This window comes from Phodopus roborovskii, unplaced genomic scaffold (assembly GCF_943737965.1).
Source record: "Phodopus roborovskii unplaced genomic scaffold, PHOROB, whole genome shotgun sequence".
Taxonomy (NCBI): Eukaryota; Metazoa; Chordata; class Mammalia; order Rodentia; family Cricetidae; genus Phodopus; species Phodopus roborovskii.
The window spans coordinates 13,935,146-13,957,043 of NW_026126407.1; the positions used below are offsets into that span (position 1 = coordinate 13,935,146).

Sequence of the window (21,898 nt, forward strand, 5' to 3'; positions counted from 1 at the left end):
ACATTACTTTTCAAGATAAGTAATAAAGTAATGGTCTTCCACCCATTTTTTGTAACTGCAAAATGTAGCCTGTCAGTAAAAGACCTGACAAGAACACCTTGCTTGCCTACACGGTTAATCTATAACAAGTTGCTTGGGTACAAATATATGTGGGTTCTTGGGATAATTTGTTTTTCACCAGTAGTGCATAAAATGTTTAATCATGTAAGGGATCTGGAAAAATGCTGCTTTTTTCTTTTTCTGTTTGTTTTGTATTCACTGCAATCATTCACTTGAAAAACAAGATGTAACCACATTGTAATCCCCACTTTGTTGGGATATATAAGCTGCAGAAAAAAGTATACAGGAGAGAGAGAGAGAGACAGAGAGAGGGGGAGAGAGAGAGAATATAGAGAGAACATAAGAGAAGAATAAATAAGGAAGTCATCAAGAGAGTGTGTGTTTCTTTTCCTAAACCCCTCCTTGGATAGAAAAGTATAGTTTACACCGACACCATGTACTCCTCTCTAAGCCCTGTATCAATACTGCTATCTGAGGTTGGCCCCTCAGACAGCAGTATTGACATCCTTTTCTATTGTTCTCCATCTTATTTTTTGAGATAATGTCTTTCATTGAACATGGAGGATGGCAGTTGGCTAGAGGGTAGACTAGCTGGCTAACAAGCCCCGGGGATCCTCCTGCCTCTGCCCTCTCAGCTCTGGGGTTACAGATGCACACTACCCCTGCTGGGCTTAAACCTGAATCTGAACTCAGTCTTCATGCTTGCACAGCAAGCACTTTACTTACTGAGCCATTTTCCCATCCCTAGACACCACTGTTTTGGATAGTACAGACATTTAGGGTGCTTTCATATCTTGAGTGTTGTGAATAATTCTGTAGTAGACATAAGTACAACAGCATTATCAAGATCCCAAACCCATTTCCTTTGAAAATACACTCAGAAGATTTCAGGGTCAAATATTGCATTGCTTTTGTTTTCGGAGGTGCCTTCACACTGTTTTCCACGAGGGGGGACCCACATGCTCAGCAACAGAGCACAAGGGTTCCAATCTCTCTCTGTCATCACCAACCCTTGTTATGCTTCATCTTTCTGGTGAGAGCTGTTTTAACAGGTGTCAGGTGTGGGCTGATACAGGGTCTGTGGTTTCCATTTACTTTTGTTGTGTGTGGTGCTGAAGATAGAAACTAGAGCCTTCCATACATCAGGCAAACACTACCACTGAGCCACACCCCCCGCCAGGTCCTTATTTGAAAATGTTTGTGGAAACTGGGAGTTTACCTGGAAAGGGACTAGGTTTTCACCTTTGCTACTTGAAGCAAGGAGCAAACATTTCCCCATTTCTGACTTTAACTTTTACAGTAAAGCAGGCAAGAATCTAAAAGTCAACCCCACAATAACAAACACAGCAGAGCCTGGATTCTGAGTGTTCTGGGCAGTTTATTTTTCCCACATTCTTCCTCCAGTCTCCTGGAGGTGGCCCATGGCAACAAGCCTCAGGAGAGTCTCATTCTTCCATCTTCTGTAGGAGAAAAGAAATTGTACACAGGAAATGAGTCAAACTCCATGGGAGGCTCAGCATCCCCTTCAAGGGGAAGGGAATTTCAAAACAATTGGCATTAAGGAATGGCCTTGTCTCACTTTGTGTTCACAAAGAAACCAGTAAAGCTACTAGGGACAGGACAAGTCACCTCAAAAGCAGGAGCTTCCTGGACTGCATCTCTACAAATAGGGAGAGAGGGAGATGACATGCTTGCCACCTGTGCTTCTTGCAAGAGTTTGGTACATAGGAATCTATGCTAAGCAAGCATTTGTGGGTGTGAGCAGTGGTGAGGATAAGGACATCCTCCAGGCTGTCCTTGGTTGGTCTGTTGGTCCGTAGGTATGAAGAACATCTTGGGAAGATACCATCCTCAGGTATTTGCTCTTACCTGGCCACCCACATCACGGCTCTTGGCCCTTAGCTTGTTCACTTGAGACTCTGCTATGTCTGCCCTCTCCTCAGCCTCCTCCAGCTCATGCTGGACTCTCCGGCACCTGGACAGCTGTGTGTTGGCTTGCTCCTCCTACATGGAAAGAAGACAGGGGCTATACAGTTGTGGAATCTCGTTGTGACTCTGAGGAGTTGGGGGAAACAAGAAAAGGAGAGCCTTTTATTCACTGACAGCAATGAGGGAAGATGAGCTGAGTTCTCTGAAGAATATTGAACGGTGTCCTGTCACTACAAGGGTGATATGTGCTTCACAAGCTCTTTTAGCTGTTCTCCCAAAGCTTATCACGTAACTCCTTGAATTCCCTCTGTACAATAGCTCTCCCAAGCAACTCCTATACACTCCAGAGATGGCCCAAGTCCAGAGTTCTCTCCAGGCACCTGGAGGTATCAGACCAATGGTTCAAGTCTCTTTTGTTTTATGCATTTGATAGTTGCCATGTATCTGGGGCAGACCATTAGATGGCTCTGTATAGTCTTGTGGAGACTGTACTAATCTGATGTGCACAATCCCCCTACTCTTAACTGTTTCCAGTATTCTTCTTCAAGGTAACTGACCAGGCCCCCGAGCAGGGAAGAAGGGTGGGTGTTGTTGGTGGTAGTGGTAGTGTTGGTAGCAGGGTTAATTGTAGTGTTGGTTTTTGTGGTGGAGATTGTGTTGTTGGTGACGATGCTGGTAGTGGTGGTTTTGGTAGTTGTGGTGGTGCTGCTGCTTGTACTATAGGAGGTGGAATTGATGGTAGTCATAATGGTGGTAGTGTTGTTTTTCATGGTGGTAGTTGTAGAAGTGGCAGTGTTAGCAGAAGTAAGTGTTCATGGTGGTTGTGGTGGTGGGTATTGTAGCTGAGGTGGTGATGGTGGTGGTGGTGGATATTGTAGTTGTGGTGATAGTTGTGGTAAATGTGGTGGTGATGGTACTGCTTCCTTCTTCTGAAGAAAGACCAATTTCTTCCTTCAGACATTGGTCTTGAGAGATGCTCTGTAGATAATAATATAGTCCCCAAGCCAAGAAACTGCAGGAAAGGCTCTGTTCTAAAGGGCCCATTACTTTGGAAAGTTAATTACATATTAGCTATAAAATCAGAGAAATCCTTGAAGGCAACAAGTTTAATCTCATTAGACTAAAAGTTTTCTTTTCACTTCACTTTTAAAGACAGGGAACCTCTATGTAGTAATGCAGGCTGGTCTTGGACTTGCGTTCTTCCTACCTCCAGTTTTGGAGTGCTGGAGATTACAGGACAGTGTCAACACTCTGCATAATTTATTTTCTATAAAGCAAAGGCTCCCTCCCATCCTGGCCCCAGCATTTTGTTATTTGTAGTTCTTAGACTCAAAGCCCCTGGAGAACATCTTTCAAAGTTCTGGTTTTGACCCACCTACTGTCTTTCCTGTTGATTTTACCTATTTGATCAGGGAAGCAGTTAAATAGGGATGGAAAGGAATGTGGGGGTATTGCTACAAAAGTCTGGGGGTGGGCGACCAGGAGAGTAGAGTGTGGTAGGATGGCAAACATTAGGATGGGGGTGTTTCAGGGCAGGAGGGCAGGAGCCGGTACTGGTAGTGGTCTAGTCTGATCTGGTTAGTATGAGTTGGGATGACGCAAGGTCATCAGAGAAAACTAAGATGCTCTGGGGTAGACAGAGTGAAGAAGGGTGGGGTGGGATAAAGAGATGTAGGTTGGGTATGGAGGTGGCTGGGAGAAGTTGTGGAGCTATGAGGGTACAGGAAGTTAGAAGGTGGAGAAGATTCAATAAACACAGTCCAAGGGAAGATGTAGGGTAGGTGCTTGTGTCATGACCTGCAGATGTAAAGTCAACCCTGGGGTTCTCTGAATGAGCCTAATTAGGCACTAGTTCTCACTCAGGTTTCATGGGGACACCCCAGTGGGTGACAAGACACACATGGCCCTCTGGTACTCACAGCCTCCTCTGCCTGCCTCTTGTATGACTTCACTTTGGCTTGCAGCTTGTCTACCAGGTCTTGGAGCCGGAGGATGTTCTTGCGGTCCTCCTCAGCCTGCAAACAGAGCGTTCATAGTGGAAACCCCCAGCTCCTGCCTCCTTTTGCTGAGGTCTGCTCCACAAAGCAATAACTGAGGGCTTGCAGTTTTGCTACCTGGTAAGTCATCTCTTTGACTTTACGTTCATATTTGTGGGCCCCCTTCAGAGCTTCAGCTCCTCTCTTCTGCTCAGCATCCAGCTCACTCTCCAACTCCCGTACCTGGGTGGGATGAAGAGCATGTAGAAGCAGAGGCCAAGATGACTAGCTTTCTCTAGCGGACTCACATGCTAGTCATCCTAAAGTAACCTCAAGACCTTGTGGCGTTTTACAGAGGCATCTCCTCCCAGGCCCAATCCATGTAGGGGCTTTGCATATATTATAGCCATATGTCCTCTTAGGGTAGAGGCAGCCCCTGGTGCACTTGGCTCCTGGGTCAGGCTTGGCAAAGAGGCCCTTTCTTCTGGGACTGTGCACTTTGACAAGGGCACCACAGGTTGGCAGTCTGCCCTGCTTACCCTCATAGGTAAAACCCGCTGGACTCTTTATGGATGTCTTGATTCCAATTACGCAAGGCATCAAACATGGGCACACAAAGTTATGTCAAGCCCAAGGCCACTTGGTAGATCTAAAGCAAGCCAGGCACTATCACTGAGCATGGCTGCTTTGAGTGCTGCCCAACCCACCACCCAAAGGTGGGTGCCATGGGAAAGAGGGCAAGGAATCACCCTAGTGCCATAGTTTTGCCTTTTCTGAAGTCTTGAGGGAAGAGAGGGGCCACTGAGGTGACAGATCATCAACTGTGGTGCCAATATCTCCATGCCACAATCCAGTGAGATCCAAGTAGGACTGGGGGTGGGTCCCAGACAGTCACATAGCCCTCTCCGTGGGGACTCTAGCAGCATCAGAAAGAGCACAGCTCTAGGAGACTCGCTATATCAACTCAGAAAACTCTCAGGGTAGCAGGCTTCCCTTGGGCTCTGTTTCAAATGGAGTCCCACCTTCTTTCATCAGGTCTTATAACAAATCTCCCCACCCCCTCTCCGGGCCTCTGTAAGCTTTATCGGATGCATGAAACTGGGCAGCTGGGATCAAAGGACAGTTAAAGTGACTGACTGTGCAAGGGTGAGGGGACTGCAGGCTCCTGGCCATGCTAGGAAAAGCCAGAAGGTATCATGGGAGTTGGTCCTTTCCTTCTGGAAGGTGTCCATAAGAAGGATGGGGCCACACCTCTTTTCATGGGAAAAGAAGGGAAGAAGTTTTTATTTGGAGCAAGGAGGCAAAAAACAAAACAAAAACAAACAAACAAACAAAAACTCCAGAAAAATAAAAACTTTTCTATCTTTAAAAGGAACCATGTGCCTAGTGACCATGTTCTAGGGAGACTCTAATAAAGAACAATTGTACCAGGGGCTTCCTGTTGGGAAAATTATCTCCTCTTCCCTCCTCCTCCTCACTTCTGCCCACTCTTCCATTTTCTCTCTTCCTGGGACAAAAGAGATATTCTAATAACCTCCTCCATGCAGCCCTTCTCTGAAATGTCAATTGTTCATGCAGCCCATTTCAAAAATGATTGAAATAATCCAACACAGATCTGAAGGGAAAATCAAGAGGCTGAGGAAACAAAGCACAGATCAGCCAAGGAAATGAGCGACTGTGAAATGCATGCCAAGAGCAAGCCTGGGACTTCTGGCACCAGGGAGAGGAAGAGTCTCTGGCGTATTACTTTGGAGGAAGAAGCATCAATGAAGTTCCTTTGGGGATGAGGTGGGTTATACTCTAAAACTGCAGCTGCAGATAGAGGTTAGAAAAGCTGCAAAGAGAATAACCCGGGTGTAGGAGACAGAGGGACTAGAGACATAATGCAGACGGGGCACAGCTTATCAAAAGGAAGCTTGGCCTGAGATAAAAACCATGCCCAAGTGTGGAATTTCACAATCACAGAGCACTTTATATACGAGTATAATTGTGAATCTACATGGATAACAGGAAGTGAACATTAAAAGATGTCATCTTTGCCAATTGTGTTGGTACCACTGTTAATCCCAGCACTTGGGAGACAGAGGTAGGCAGATCTCTGTGTGTTAGAGGCCAGCCTGATCTATGTAGTGAATTGTACACAGTGAGAACCTGTCAGGGGGTGCTTTCCCATGACCTAAATCTAAATCTAAATTTCTGGTTCGGTGTTCTGCCAAGATGGCTGAAACAAGACCACTTAGAAAGCCAGAGCCTTCTCAAATCACCCACCCTGGCCTCAAGTTTCTGGATCTGCTTCTTGCCGCCCTTCAGTGCCAGCTGCTCAGCCTCGTCTAGACGGTGCTGCAGGTCCTTCACCGTCTGCTCCAGGTTCTTCTTCATGCGCTCCAGGTGGGCACTGGTGTCCTGCTCCTTCTTCAGCTCCTCCGCCATCATGGCGGCCTGGGTCGGTTTATAGGACACATCTGTGGGCTGCCCACTCAGTACCACGCAGGGCAAAGCACACAGACAATGCTGTAGACTTGTGCCTCGTCCTGAGCCTCTCCTCCCAGTCATCATGTCCCACTATGCCTCTCTCTTTCCAGGAAGCCACCACAGGCTGGCTGTGCTCAGCAGAGATGAAACCCCTTCCCATGCCCTGGGTCTGATATCCCCCTTTCTCATCTCCCACTACCATCTTGGAAAAGAATGACACTCACATCAGTGATGGCCTTCTTGGCCTTCTCTTCTGCATTTCTGGACTCCTGGATGGAGTTCTCCACCTCTGCCTGGCACTGAGCCAAGTCAGCCTCTAGTTTTTTCTTGGTATTTATCAGGCTTGTATTCTGCAAGAAAAATTAGATTTGAGGGTGAAGGCTTCATATGGGCACTTAAAACAATGGGAAGGGAAGGCAGTGAGTGGGGAGGGAAGTGAATCATAGCCATGTTCCACTTCTTATTTTCCACATGAGTGGTCTTCTGGGTACAATATCATTCCCGATTGAACAGAAAGTTCTGAAACAGAGCCAAGAGCTGCACATCAGAAAATTGAGTAAATGATAAAGGGAGAATTTCAAGCATTTGAGGATGGATAGATTTTTCAGTAAAAGGCATTGGAACAAGAACATGATTGATAGACACATCTATGCAAGATGAAAAATATTTCTACTAATTAAAATATGCCATGCGTGGAATTGAAATTGGAACAGTAATGACAAACCAGAAAACATTATCTTTATATAGGGAAAACATTCCTGTCCTTATATAAATAATATATATTAATAAGAAAAAGGGGTAAGAAGCACAAATAGTTAAACATATAAGAAATAATGATGAAATGTTTTATCTCATCCTTAATTAAAACTAATAATAATAATAATAATAATAATAATAATAACCAATGACATATGCTTCAACAATAAAGTTAGTGAAGATTTAACAGGGTCTTTTGAGATTTGTAGGAGAGTCCTCACATGGTAATAAATGGGAATAAAAATTGGGAGAGTAGAAATTTACATGTGTTGTATACAAATGTCTTTATTGTTTTAGCACTGAATTAATTTTCTTCCAGATATATGGACAATGGTAATCAAAATTTAGTTATGACAATATTAATTAGTCTTTATGACAGTAAAGAATTTTATTGGTAATAGTCTAAAATATTCAGCCATAGAGGACTGATTGCAGTCATAATATTCAACTTTCATAGCATGTCTTTTTTTTTTTTTTTTTTTTTTTTGCTGTTGAAATCCATGGCATTGAAAACTATTTAAAGAGTTAGAAATACATTCTGGACACATTGTTAAATGAAAGTTAGAAGCTGCAAAAAAATTCCATAAAAGTTTCACAAGAGCGATATTTATGTAATCACAAAGACCTAAGAATGAGAGAACATAGCACGTTAACCATTTGATTGATTTTTTTCATCTATGTGTTTGCTTTTGATTTATGTTTTAGATCAAGTAGTTTTCAAATTATTGTAAAATTAATAAAAATAGGTTCTTTTGTGGGGGGAATCCCAATATCCTAAGATTTCGGCTTGAATTATGGAGTTGAACATTCATTCTCATCTGAACTTCTGAAATCCAGTCAAGATCCAAATCCAAAACACTGAGTAGCAACATGATAGCAGAAAATTCTACATCCAACCTCACGCAATGGGCCATAGTCAAAAATCATCTTCAGGGTGTATGCATAAAGAAATGAGCTGAGTTTCAGGTTTAGGCTTGTATTCAACCCCAGTATCTCTCATTATCTATATGCAAATATCCACACGTGCAAAACATCCCAAATTGAAAACACCTTTGGCCCCAAGTACCTTCCATGTGTATTTTGGATAAGGGGCTTTACTCTGTATTTTCTTTGTGAATCTTCTGTGAATCCTCTGTACTTCCTTGCTCCAATCTTACTGCATACAGCCTGCAAGATCTTTCATCTTTCTTTCTGGTCAGATATCAGAGCTCTATCAATCAAGAATCAATATTTTTCTGGCTTGGTCTTGACTGCTAGTCTTCGAGAAATGGGGAACTCCTCGCCAAGGCATCTGGGGCCTATATACCCCAGGTGTGTCATAGGGTTGGGGCGAGGTGGGCGAGGAGTTAGTTACCTGTTAAGAAGAGGCACCTAGCAGAGCCACTGCCCTCCTGCCCAGGGTGAAGCTGAATTGAGGAGACAACATACCTGGGAGTGCAGCAGCTGGACACGGTCACTGGAGTCCAGTAGCTCCTGCTCCGACAGCCTGCGGGTCCGCTCTGTCTGCTCCAGCTCCACCTTCATCTCCTCTAGCTCCTCCTGCAGGAGGCCATTCCGGCGCTCCACGATGGCCAGCTGCTCCTTGAGGTCCTCGTTGCTTCTCAGGGCATCATCTAGGTGCAGCTGGGAATCCTTCAAGGGAAATCAGGAGTGAGGGCAGAGCTTCAAGGTGGGTTCGGGGATCACAGGTCTGCCAAACCGGCTGGAACTCACCTTAAGCTGACCCTGGACTGTGCGCAAGTGTTTCTGGGTCTCTGCCACCTGGCGGTTGGTGTGACTTAGCTGAATCTCCATCTCATTGAGATCGCCCTCCATCTTCTTCTTCAGCCTCAGGGCATCATTGCGGCTGCGGATTTCTGCATCTAACACACTCTGCATGGCCTCCACAGCACGCTGACTATTTCTTTTTATTTGTTCGATCTCCTCATCCTTTTCTGTGACCTTGCGGTCAAGCTCAGATTTTACCTGGCTTAACTCGAGCTGGACACGCAAGATCTTGCTCTCCTCATGTTCCAGGGAACCCTAAGGAACAATGAGAAATTTGTGATTAGTATTGTACTTTATTTTTTGGAAAGGGTCATGTAGCCCAGGCTAGTTTGGAACTCAGTATGTAACCTAGGCTGTCCCTAAACTCATGTTCCTCCTGGATGCTGGGATTACAGGTGTGGGCTATTATATACCTGGCGGCATCACCTTAAATGAGCATTTTCCTTCAAACTATGATAAATATAGCACAATGATGCTCACTTTATACACATGGGAACAGTGCTCTGAGGCTTGAACCTGAACTACCCCAAGAGTAATGAAAGTCAGATTAAAACTTTGTATCTGCTGTTAACAATCTTACATCTTGAGATAGGTATAACAACTTTTTAGCTGTTAAATAATGCATAAATGGTACATTTAACAGTGAGTATAATATAACGTATATAATAGTAACTATAATAGTGTTCTAGTCTCTGCTGCTCTCCTGTTATTCCACATGAGCCAAATTCTAGAAACAGCTCAGCTGATTGGTCATGACACTGGGAGACTGACTGGATCTGTTTTGATGATGCATGATTCCTGGTAGCCAAGGATGCTGTATGCCTGTGCATGGAACAGGCATTGGGGGAATCTGAGTTGGCTCTGGGGAGGCTCGGTGATTGATATTGAGAAAGATATTGAGGACATAAAGAATACACTTATTTATTTTCAAAAGGGGGCATAGGATAATGACATCAGGGAATAAAGTGGTGCAACCCAAGCTTTTCAGACCCAGGGCTGGCTGACTGCTCTTTCCGGTGGGGGTTCCATGGCCCTGGCAGGCAGATCTCCATGTGGGTGGGTGAGCACTATTTCTTTCTGTTTCCACACCTGATTGCAGACAAGACACTTGCCTCCACCTCTTCCAAGGCAGCCTGGAGCTCGGACTTCTCCTGTTCTACTTGCTTCTTTGCTTTCTCCACTTCCTGGAGGTTTTTGCCTCTTTCTGCCATCTGTTCGGTTAAGTCAGAAATCTCTTCTACGAAAGACAGAACAGTTTAGGCTTTCAATGGGCTCCAGCTCCCAGTTTAGGCGTCTGCCAGGCAAGCTAGCAAACAGCAGTTCTTTCACAGCATTTACACAGGAGAGAACACAGCAAGCTGTTCGGATGAACTGTAGGGAAGACAATAGAGTGTTGCTTCACCTGAGCTGTGTGTAGAATGAGTTCTGTGGAACAGTCTTTGAACACTGTAAAAATGTATTACTCTGGTTGGTTAATAAAGGGGCTGACTGGCCTAGAACTGGGCAAGAAGAGATTGCCTGGGAGAGCCAGACTAGGATGACACTGGAAGAAGAAGGGTGGAATCTGAGGAGTCTCAAGAGATGCAAAGAGAAGCAATAAGAACGTGATGTATTTCCAAGTGGTAGAACATAGATTAGTAAAAATGGATTAGGTTGTCAGAGTTAGTAACAAGCCTGAGCTACCTGCCGAGCATTTATAATTCAAACTAAGTCTTCATGTTGGTTACCGGCAGAGACTTGGGGAAACGTGGATGCTGTCTAATTATAGCAAAAGTCTGAAGTCATCAAGAGCTTTAGCCACAGGCACAAGTGAGGTCCCACTAGAAGGCCAGAATCCCCGTAGTCTGTTTTCTTATAGCAATGTGCTTAGCAACTCACTGGATATCTCTAATCCTCCAACTGAGAACCAGCTGCCGTTGCACTGTTCATGAAGAGGATTTGAATCTTGGGGAACACTAGTAAATGGGAGGGTTGATGGATGAGGGTGTTGCAGGGTCATGGGGAGGAGGAAGCTGTGGCTAAATTGGGCTGGAGTTGTCAGGAGAAGGGCAGTATGATCAGCTGTGTGCCAGAGGGAATTCACCTTGCAGGTTTTTATTCTCCCGCTTCAGCGTCTCTAACTGATCCACCACCTCCTCATAGGCATTCCTCATCTTGAAGATTTCAGTACTGAGAGACCTGGACTCTTTCTGGGCCGCTTCCAGCTCAGCTTGACTTTCATCCAGTTTTTGCTTCCACTCTGCAAGGATCTGTAATGAGGCAATGAGAAACGTGAGAAATAGAAAGGCCCAGAAGATGAGAGAGAGAGATATAATATATATCTCAATCATTCAAATAAGGGCAGTGAGCAGTGAGCAATGCCAAACCTTCATCCTTCCATCCTTGGGGACCAAAGGAAGAAGGTGGGCTCTACTCTAGACCAGGGATTCCAAAGTCTGATGTCTCTACACATGGCCTGCTGGCTTCTTAAAATACAGGCTGAGTATCACTGAGCTGACAGGTAGTTTTTCAGGTTTCAGAATCTGGAGTATTTGTATAGACATGAGATATTTTGAAGATGAGACCCAAGCTCCACCGCAAATGTGTATTCTATGCTACGTTATGGACATAGGGAATTTTGTACATTACTTTTAGCATGCTTGGGTGTATGGGGTGCACATGAATATATAATAAACATGTGTGTGTATATGATGTTTGTGCATGTCCAATATGTATGTGAGAGAATTTGTGTGTGAATGTAGGTGTGAGCATGTTGTGATGTGCTTGTGAAGGTCAGAGGACAACCTTAGATGTTGGTCCTTACCTTCCATCTCCAGGGAAGATGCTGAGTATGCTAGACTAGCTGGCCTGTGGGTTTCTGGGGACTCCCCTGTCTGTCTCCCATCTTCCAGTAGGAGTGTAGGGACCACAGATGCTCATGATTTGTGCTTAGCTTTTATGTGAGTTCTGGGGACTTGAACTCAGGTTCTCATGCTTGGGTGACAAGTATTTTTTACCCCACTGAGCCATTTCCCCAGCTAAGCATATTCATGTTTTAACTATACACTGTCACATGAAATCAGACATGGAATTTTCTTCCCTTTGTAGCATCATGGTGTTCAAAAATGTCAGACTTGGGATTTGGGGAATTAAAAATATTCAATCTACATGACACATTTATCAGAATTTGAATTAGCTTTGACTAAAAGTAAATTTCCCTTAGAGGAACCATTAGAGAAGTAAAGAAAGTCCCCCAAGTATCTTCCAACCAGGAATTGAGGTTCATCAAATGCATGTGTGAAAGGCTACCACTGAGACCACAATGTCCATGAAGCAATTGGGGAGAGACCTTGTCGAAGTTCCTCTGCTTCTTGTCCAGGGTGGCGCAGGCTGTGTTGGCTCTCTCCAAGTCCAGCATTAGGTCATCCACTTCTCCCTGAAGCCTCTGCTTGGTTTTCTCCAAGGAAGCACACTTGGAGTTGGCTGCCTCAGTGTTTTCTTCTGCCTCCTGGAGCCTCTGGGCCAGCTTTTTCCTAGGAGAATCAGATGTTGTTTTGTCCTGATGCAATGGGATATTTTAGCAAGTAACTATCATGTTGAAGGAGAACGGACAGTCTGAAAGAATCTGATCAAGACCTCACATGTGAGTGGGGAGTCATGTCAGTGGTACCATAAGGCCATGACAGAAGTGAAAAACTCCCATCACCTAGCAACATGGCAGCCATTCTGTCATTGCAGTAGAACATATTATTTGTTTGTGGGATGCTAGAATAGGCAAAACTACTGTGCTGCTGGTCACTGGAAAGCAAGGCACAGGCAACATTGTGCTTACGCCTTCATAGCGACAGTAAGCAGCTGTGTCACTGGGTATATATCTGCTATGCCACACTTTTTGTTCTACTTATGAGGGAGAAGTTTGCTATAAAATGCCATCCTTTGTTAGGCTTTCAGACCATTTAGGTTTGTGAACTCACTCTTGAAGATTCTGGTGATGATAAAATCCCTAATGGCACATTTCTCAGAACACATCCCCATTGTCAAGCTGTGTGTCTATGTCACCAGAGTAATCTCGACATTCTGGGTGGCAAAGGCAGTCTATAAGGAGTCACCAATTGAGCTAGGTGGAAGGACAGTCCCTAGGAGAGTGGGGGACACTTTGAAAGCTTAAGACAATGCAAAGGAGAGAAAGAGATACTCTCCAGGTGGGGGTAGGGGCTGCTCTCTGTCTGAGACTTTTTCTAGGGCCTTCTCTCTCATGGGAACTTTGGGTATACTTGGCCTCCTCCAGCTCCTCCGTGCGCTGGATGGCGTCCGTCTCGTATTTTGTCCTCCACTGGGCCACCTCGCTGTTGGCCTTGGACAGCGCCCTCTGCAGCTCGGCTTTGCCTTCCTGCTCCTCCTCATACTGTTCCCGCAGCAGGTCACAGTCATGGCGGGAGGACTGCAGGGCGTGGGCCAGCGCGTTCTTGGCCTGGGGATGATAATGGTAACCAATTAATAAACACCAGTAAAAGTGTGTTCGTTTAAATAGCTATTTAAATATGAATCATTTTCATGTTGCTCTGCAGGTTCTATAGTATCTGCATTCCTAATGCTTGATTCTCTCCATAATTATATTTACTTTTTTGTTTGTTTGTTTTTTTCAGACAGGGTTTCTTTGTGTAGCCCTGGCTACCCTGGAACTCACTCTGTAGACCAGGCTGGCTTTGAACTTACAAAGATTCCCCCTGTCTCTGCCTCCTGAGTGCTGGGATTAAAGACATGCATCACTACCACCTGGCATATATTTATTTTTTTAAAGAAAGTATTGTACCATACAAGAGAAGGGCATTAATATTTAGCTAGCCATGCATGGTAGGACATATCTATAATCCCAGTACTTGGGAAGCTGAGGCAGGAGGATGGTGAATTCAAGGGCTGTCTAAGACACACAATGAGTACTAGGACATCCTGAGCTAAACAGTAAAATCCTCTCGCAACACTCTCCCAAATTGCCATAAGAAATATTAGAAATATATGCAAAGGTCATGAAGCAACACCATCAGCATTTATCTAGACAGTTTGCATGTTGTAACTCTGTGTTTGAGGCTTGCCCTCTGTTTCTTAGTAAAGTAATAGAAACTGCTAAAGGGCTGTTGTCCACATTAAGACTTTCTCATGGCTCTAATGCCAAGAATTAAAAAGGAATTGAAAAGAAAATCACTTCCTCACTACTTCATGTAGTATGAGCTGTGACCACAAACAGCTTCAGCATCCTCTGGTGTCTCCAGAGACCAGCATCCCCACACTGAGGACCACTGGTGTGGACTGATGCCCGGAGCCTCCTCCCTCCCTCATGACTCTCTGGACAGAACAAATGTTTACCTCTAGCCTTAACTGTTGCCACACATCCTTGGCTGCCACCACCAAAGAAAAAAGTTCTATTGACCCAGGGCAAAGTTTTCTTCATTTTCATCACTTTTAGAAAAGACAAGAAAGGGCTGAACTTTGCTGAAGGGAGGAGTCTCACAGCTGCAGTGAGAGACAAGAAGGGGTGGCCTCTGCCTCCAGTGACCTGCACCTGCTTGCTCAGTCTCTGGTTCTCACCTCTCCTCCCTTGATCCCTAGCCCACCAAAAGCCTTCCCTTGGAATTGAAATAGAAAGACCAGAGATAAATATGGTATTGCTCTTTGCCAGAAATGAAAGATAAAAAGAATTTCAGAAGATCGCCTTGTAAATCTCACCCAGATCACAGCCATCACAACCAGATCAAAGTAAATTCTTCTCATGTGGGCTTTTCGAATGTCTAGATTCCTACATTTTAATGCTTGAAACACCAGGGTCAGAAGCACTTACTCTACTCTGCTCTACTGAGAGTTTATTTGCTGTCTATGACTACAGCAGGGGGTGGGGGTAGGGAGATCATTCCTATCAGTTTACAGATCAGTGGATAGACTGTATTATATGTATTATAGACTATATCTAGATGCCAAAGCTAGCATTATGTTTATGTTGAAACACTCAAAGGTTCTCCCCAAGCCATGTAGTCTTTTGGGAGAAAAGATACTTAAGAACAGATGTTACAGGAGGTGGCCCACAAAGAGGGTGGCATCTGAAGCAGCTGGTGTGAATTTCTGCATGAGATGGCCAAACTAGCATGGTAGTAGGATGGGGTCCTCCCGACTGGAGGGGAAGTTCATCGGGCCACCCTGTGGGAGATGGAGGTGTAAAGGAGAGGCAGTGTCTTGTTAGGACTTTCGGGTCCTGAGGAAAGAGATCCACTGCCAAAGTCCTCTATAATTCAGGGACAGGTTATTATGACACTCCATGGCAGAGGGATTAATCATCCTTGATAGTGTACTGATATTCCTCCAAGCCATCCACCTCCAGCCAGCCTCCCCTAAGGGTCGCAACCCACATTCCATCAGCCTCACCCAAGGGTCACAACCCACCTCCTGACAGCCTCGCCCAAGGGATGTATTACTTGGCTTCTCAGGTCCTGCCTGGCAGCTGCTCCCCACAAGAGTCCACCTTACCTTGGTCTCTTCCTCCAGCTGCCTCTTCAGCTCCTCCAGCTGCTGGCTAAGGGCCTGCTTGCTTTTGGTTAGCTGTGACACCAAAGACTCCTTCTCTTCTACTTGGTGGCTCAGCTCCCCTGCCAAACAGATGTGTCTCCACTTGAGCATCACCGATTGCCAACCACCACGTCCCCACCGGGCCCTGGAGGTGTGCCATCCTCACCATTCTGGGTCTGCAGCCTTGCCTTCTGCATGTTCAGATCATGGATTAACTGGGTCTGTTGGTCATCCTTGGCTTTGATTTCATTAAATTGGTCTTCTACAGACCGGCACATTCTTTCCATGTTACTCTGAAAACCGAAAAGGCCAGTGGGAATGCAGAAGTGGGTTCCTGGTGCCCAACACCGGAACTGGACACTTTGGTAGTCTGGCTTCTTTTGGGCAGAAGGAAAACACAGAGCATGTAAAGGTTGGTTTGAAGAATCATCATCATTTCAGATTTGCTTCATTTTATTTTATTTTGTGTGTGTGTGCAATTGCCCTGTAATGAACAATAATGTGGAATGTCAGCTTTGGGAGGTATGTATCCTGGTGATTAGTAAACCAGTTTCTGACGTGATGCCACTTACAGGAACCCTGGGATCATGCTGGAAGAGCAGCATGTATATTGCCAGATGGATACTATACCCAAGTCCTGTGTTCATGCTTCAATGCTTCTTACAACACTGCAGCAGCTTCTGGGGGTGATGTTATTGAGATGAGGGAATCACTGTCCCAGCCTCTCTTCCATCCTCATAAAATACAGAATGAAGTGAGCATATGCTTTCCCTTAGACTGGAAGGTGTGAGACAGAAGCAGCAGAAGCAGAGGAGCTCGGTCAGAGATGACCCTCAAGGAGCTCAGGACCTATTTCAGGATGATGCACAGGGAAGAACTCCAGCATGGGGAGGGTCTGTGAGGGATGACAACTTTCAAATAGAAAACCTAAAGGACACAATAATTAAAAAAAAAAATAAGGCAAATACAAGTGCTTGTCTTTAAAACCGTGAATACAGTGTAACATAAAGCCATTCCAGAAGTAGGATGCTGTGAGGTGAAGCTTGGCCTCTGGTGAGGTGGTATCAAGGGGTAGTAAAGCTTTTTAGAAGGTGGGGCCTAGTGAGAAGTAATTAGGTCATTGGGTATCTCTGAAGGGATTAATGCTGGTCTCCTAAGACTAGATTACTTAGCATGAATATGAACTGATGTAAAATTGACTGGCATCTATGCCCCTCTAACAAATGCTCCTAACACTGTGCTGTCATCTGCTGTGAGGTCTTGTCTTGAGCTAAATAGATGCTGACACATTTTCAGAACTATAGGTGAAGTAAAACTCTGTTCTGTACAATGTACCAAGCCTTGGCTATTTAACCACAGAAATGGGAAATGAACTAAGGAAGTCACCAGAGTGTGATTCCCAGCACCCCTGTCAGGCAGCTCACAACAACTTGAAAGTACAGCTCTAGGCTATCCAATGCTCTGTTCTGGTCTCTGGGCACCTACACACATGTGCTCTCCTTCAATAAAATAAATCTTTAAAAACAGAAGAAAAGCATCAATGCTATGTGAAACAGATCCTGAAAAGAGATGGCAAAGGGGACTGTGGTAGCAGCTCAGGGGTCGAGTACTTGCCTATCGTGTTCAAGGCCCAGTGTTTAATTGTTCAATTCAAGCAACGCACACACCACACACACACACACACACACACACACACACACACACACAGAGAGAGAGAGAGAGAGAGAGAGAGAGAGAGAGAGAGAGAGAGAGACATTCCATTCCATAGGGCTCATTTTTGTTGTTTGACTTCACCTCCTGCTTCTGTCTGGTATACTCCCCGACCCTGTCTCAAAAATATATAAACACAAAGGTAAGAGCCCATTCTCTTGCTCCATCTTTGAAGCAGAGAGCACACCCTGGCCAGACACTGAGTCTACTGATAGTTTGATCTCAGACTTCGACGCTCCCAAACTGCAAGCAACATTTCCATAGTTTATGAAATTATTCAGTCTAATGTATTTTGCTGCATTAGCCTCAGGTATTCAGGACATGTGGCTCGAGGAGTTGGAAAGATCAATAGGGAAAAAACTAAGAGTTTAGAAAACAGAGTGAGTTTGGGCATCAAATTCCACTTTTTCGCAGGGCAGGAAAACATGATTGCCAAGACCAGGAGGGTTATTCATACCTTTGACTTGGAGACTGTTTCAATGTTGCTGGCCATGTCATCGATCTCCATCTTCAGCTCACTCTTCTCCTTCTCCAGCTTCTGCTTGACCCTCTGTAGGTTGTCGATCTGCTCCCCAAGCTCCGCCACAGTGTCTGCGTGCTTCTTCCGCAGGGTGGCTGCTGTGGCTTCATGCTGTAGGGTGGCTTCCTCCAGGTCCCTGCGAAGTTTCTGGAACTCAGCCTCTCTCTTCTTGTTCATCTCGATCTGGGCAGATGTGGCCCCACTGGCTTCCTCCAGCCTCTCGCTGATCTCCTCCAGTTCCCGGGAGAGGTCAGAGCGCTGCTTCTCGATTTTGGCTCTGACTGTGTGCTCTGCCTCGATCTCCTCCTCCAGCTCTTCTGTACGGGCCTGAAAGGGTCAGTGTAATGTAAGGTTGTCAGGGTAGAGAACAATCATTTCAGGAGTGACTAGGTGCTAAAGGAATGGGGTAGGCAGCACAAAGTTGAGGACATGTATGATTTAGTGGGGGACAAAAGGCCAATGGCATTTGTTTGGAAACAGCCTAAATGTCTGGCCATCAGTAGGGGAATGATCAACCAGTTGTGATGAGGGCTTTTCCTGATGCCAACCAGCAACACAAGGCTGCAGTTAGTCCACCATGGATAGCCCTGCAGAACATACTGATACTCAAAAGGAATAAGTTGCATTCTGTGTTTAGGATGAAAAGATGCTGAAAATATGAAGAAATGTGAATCAGTTTTTGTATATATACCATACCTTTTCTCTGAGTCTTCAATATATCCATAAACACATAGCAAAGGGATCCTGAATGATCCATAGCTACAGGAAACTGACAGTTCCTCCTCAGATGACTGGGAGGGCCCTGGGCTTAGGGACAGTGGTCAGTGCATCTTTACCAGCAACAATTGGCCCTCTAGATCACATTCTGATCATTTTCAAGGAATGAATATATATATATATATATATATATATATATATATATATACTTAAATGTCATTTAGAAATGTTTAAATATTTATCTCACAAACTACAGACAAAGGCCCACTGAGGTGTCATGTTGCTGCGGCAGGGAGAAGAAAAGAAAAAAAAAAAAGAAAGAAAAGAAAGAGAAAGAAGAGCTCTGATACAAGATGAGAAAGAAAGTTGGGGAGAGCAAGCTGGGTATTTGCAGGCAACCTCTGTGCCCGGGAGGGGCCTGATTCATCACCTGTAGTTCTTTGATCTTCTTTTGCTGCTGCAGGCTGAGGACTTGTTCATCATCGATTCTTGTTTGTAACTGACTCATTTCAAACTCCTTTCTGTAAGCAGATAGACCAAATAAGCAAAGCAGCATGAAGCGAAGGACGTTTAAGGGGGACACACTTGGCTTCCAGGCTCAAATGGAAGGGAGAGAGCACGAGTCACCCACTTCTTCAGTTTCTCTTCTATCTGTTGCTTGTCATTCTCTAGATCCATGATGGACTCCTGGGACATTTTCAAGTCTCCTTCCAGCTTCCTCTTCACTCTCTCCAGGTCAGCCCGCAGTTTCTTCTCCTGCTCTAAACTGCCCTCCAGCTGGGAAGACACAGGGGGATAGGGAGGGAGGCTGGGACAAGGCTGAGGAAGCAGGGTCACCCACATCAGCCAGCATTGTCACACTCATGTCCTGTGGCCTCCAGCCCTGGAAGGAAGGAAGCCGGCCATCTGTCCTCCATTTCTCTATTCTTTATCTTAGGGGGTGGGTACCTTGGGGGCCTCCTTGTACCTCTATTCAGCCCATTCCCACTTGGCCTGTCCCAGGCCATATCTCCCAAAGGAACAAGTGGGCACTGCGGCAAATGAATGCTGTAACGCTGTCACTCCTCACCCCACCTACACCCCCAGCCCTCAGGGCAGTCAGGCAAGGAACTCAATCAAGTGTGTGTGTAGGACTGGGCTCAGGAAAAGAAGGGTGTAGCAGGGAACACGCCTACCCTGGCCTTGTTAAAGTAGAGATCTGCAGAAAGTCTAGCCTCAATCAGGATTAAAAATGGCTAACTTGCAACCTGGGTCTTACATCATTCATCATGAAGGAGAAAAAGTTTTATTTTCCTGGACATAAATGTAAGTGTGTGTGTGTGTGTGTGTGTGTGTATGGCATTATAGGTAGAATTCCAGGCCTCATGCATGTTGTACCTCTGTGCCACACCCCTGCCTAAAATGAGTCTTTAAACACTGTAGAGAAAAATTGGAAGTTTCTGAACTCCAACTGTCTACAAGCGGATGCTGATGACAGCAGCAGTTTGTTTTTACTGAAAACGTTATGTGGAACACTTTCCTTAGACGTCCTCTGAAGTCTAGATATTTGTATGTATACCCAATTCGCAAGTGGGGACAGAGGCCTCAGAAGGTCACATGACCTGCTTGTCACCTCAAATGTGTGTGTCTGGGGGGTCAGGGCACAGCTGGACACTGGACTCTGGACTCTGGCTCTGACTCCAGCATCTCAGCTAGATCTCTAGCCTGCTTCCTACTCAGCCCCTTCTTTGCAAAGCACGAAGATCACGTGTCCTCACGTCATCTGTCTGCTGTTCCAGCTTGACATTGATCTTGATGAGACCGTTGACTTTATCCTCTTCAGCCTGTAGGTCATCCAGTGTCTGCTGATGGGCCTCCTGCAGAGATTTCTTTTCTTTCGTCAGCTTGGAAATGTTTTCTTCAAGAGCTGTCATTTCTTCAGAGAGATTCTTCACCTAGGAGTAAATCAGCACCTCATTTAATATAGAAACAATATTAACCCAGCAGGAGCTGCTGTAGCCTCCTGGTTCTCTAGCTTCATAGTACTCAGGGACAGCTAGCTTCTCGGTCCTTTGTCTTAACTTCTCTTTTAAAATGGTTTTAATTTTATTTCATCTTATTTTGGGGGAAGGTCTTGGTACAAACTCCCAGGCTTAAGAGGTCTTCTTGCTTTGGCCTCCTGGGTAGCCAAGGCAAGGCACCTACCACTCACTGTACCAGCCAGCCTAACAGGTTTGTAGGACACAAGTCTCATGTGGCCTAAGGTGATGACATCAAACTTGATATCAGTCAGGGTGGTCTCAGACTTCCAACCTGAGTTGTAGGTATGAGCCACCATGATTAGTTTTATGTGGTTCTGGGATCAAACTCAGGGCTTCTCCCATGTTAGGCAAGCACTTTATCAAGTGAGCCCTAGCCCAGCCTTTCCACTTCTAGTCTTTCTCCCTGGCTTACCATGGTGTCTCAGATCTTCCAGTGTGACTGTTCCTTTCAGAGTACACTCACTATATCTACTAGGAAGGGCACTATTTGAATGCAAAGCCACTGGGTATGAAGGACAACACATCGATCTGTGTTTACTCATCGTACACCTCCAAGCATTTCTCAGGCTGATTGATGGGATGAAGCAGGGAAGGAGGCAGGGGAGAGGCCTGAGGTGTGAGGCAAGAAAATCCAGATGTTTTCACGGGATGGGACCTGGGCATCATGCATGGAGCTTTCGGGCATTAAACAGAAACTTCTAGGTGAGAGTTGCTAACTCCACCTGTGACCTGAATCCAACCACAGATATATTTAATTTATATTTTTTGAAATGATATCAGCATAGGAAAATAAGAGTCTACACAAAATCTGGAGTTTAGGCTTCTCATGGAGTCCAAACCTTCAGCAGTGCTAGCTTCGACTTCCCACCTGACAACTGTTTCCTGGGGCTGAGTCATGGCTGCCACCTGTGAGAAGGGCAGCCTGTGGGCAGCATTTGCCACAATCTCCACCCTCCCTATTGTCTATTTCCATTACTATTGTTTATCCATCACTGACTCCAAGCGTCAACTGCCATTGTCATCTCATACCCAGCAGACCTCCCCTTTGTCTCGTCTCATGGGTAGCCCTTATTAGGTGAATCATACCAAACTTTTCAGAATCATTGTTAAGCATATACTTCTGTGCTGTGTGTATGCACTTTTCCTAGGAATAAATGTTAATTACGCTATTCGTGTTCCTACTTACACTTCTCCCCACTGAGCACTGGGTGCTTCATTTTCCTCCCGGTTACTAGATTCACCCAGCCTGGTGCCCCCAATGGTGTGCTGTTCTCTCTGTGTGACCACACCACAGCCCTCCTCTCCATCCTATGGCATGGTCCCCAGCTCTGTCCCAAGCAGAGCAGCTCCATGCAAGGGTCCCTATATATGTCAGCACCTTTAAGTGTGTTCCCCAAGCCACAAGGAGAGACCTCTTTGGTTTATATCCAGAACAG

The 21,898-nt window shown here is 45.3% G+C and overlaps 1 protein-coding gene across 1 annotated transcript in view; it reads right to left on the reverse strand.

The window, feature by feature from the left end:
* Window positions 1-1,425: 1,425 nt before the first annotated feature.
* Window positions 1,426-21,898, reverse strand: part of Myh13 (myosin heavy chain 13) — a 44,403-nt gene continuing 23,930 nt past the window's right edge. Inside the window, exons 22-39 of the mRNA XM_051180376.1 lie at window positions 20,199-20,375; window positions 19,073-19,218; window positions 18,872-18,962; window positions 17,662-18,051; window positions 15,661-15,787; window positions 15,456-15,574; window positions 13,214-13,410; window positions 12,289-12,472; window positions 11,044-11,209; window positions 10,073-10,197; window positions 8,907-9,215; window positions 8,622-8,825; window positions 6,662-6,787; window positions 6,234-6,404; window positions 4,104-4,208; window positions 3,909-4,004; window positions 1,930-2,064; window positions 1,426-1,520 (exon numbers count right to left, since the gene is read on the reverse strand). Of these exons, the coding sequence (XP_051036333.1) occupies window positions 1,506-1,520; window positions 1,930-2,064; window positions 3,909-4,004; window positions 4,104-4,208; window positions 6,234-6,404; window positions 6,662-6,787; window positions 8,622-8,825; window positions 8,907-9,215; window positions 10,073-10,197; window positions 11,044-11,209; window positions 12,289-12,472; window positions 13,214-13,410; window positions 15,456-15,574; window positions 15,661-15,787; window positions 17,662-18,051; window positions 18,872-18,962; window positions 19,073-19,218; window positions 20,199-20,375 (2,883 nt within the window). The 3' untranslated portion in view covers window positions 1,426-1,505. The remainder of the gene's footprint in view (window positions 1,521-1,929; window positions 2,065-3,908; window positions 4,005-4,103; window positions 4,209-6,233; window positions 6,405-6,661; window positions 6,788-8,621; window positions 8,826-8,906; window positions 9,216-10,072; window positions 10,198-11,043; window positions 11,210-12,288; window positions 12,473-13,213; window positions 13,411-15,455; window positions 15,575-15,660; window positions 15,788-17,661; window positions 18,052-18,871; window positions 18,963-19,072; window positions 19,219-20,198; window positions 20,376-21,898) is intronic.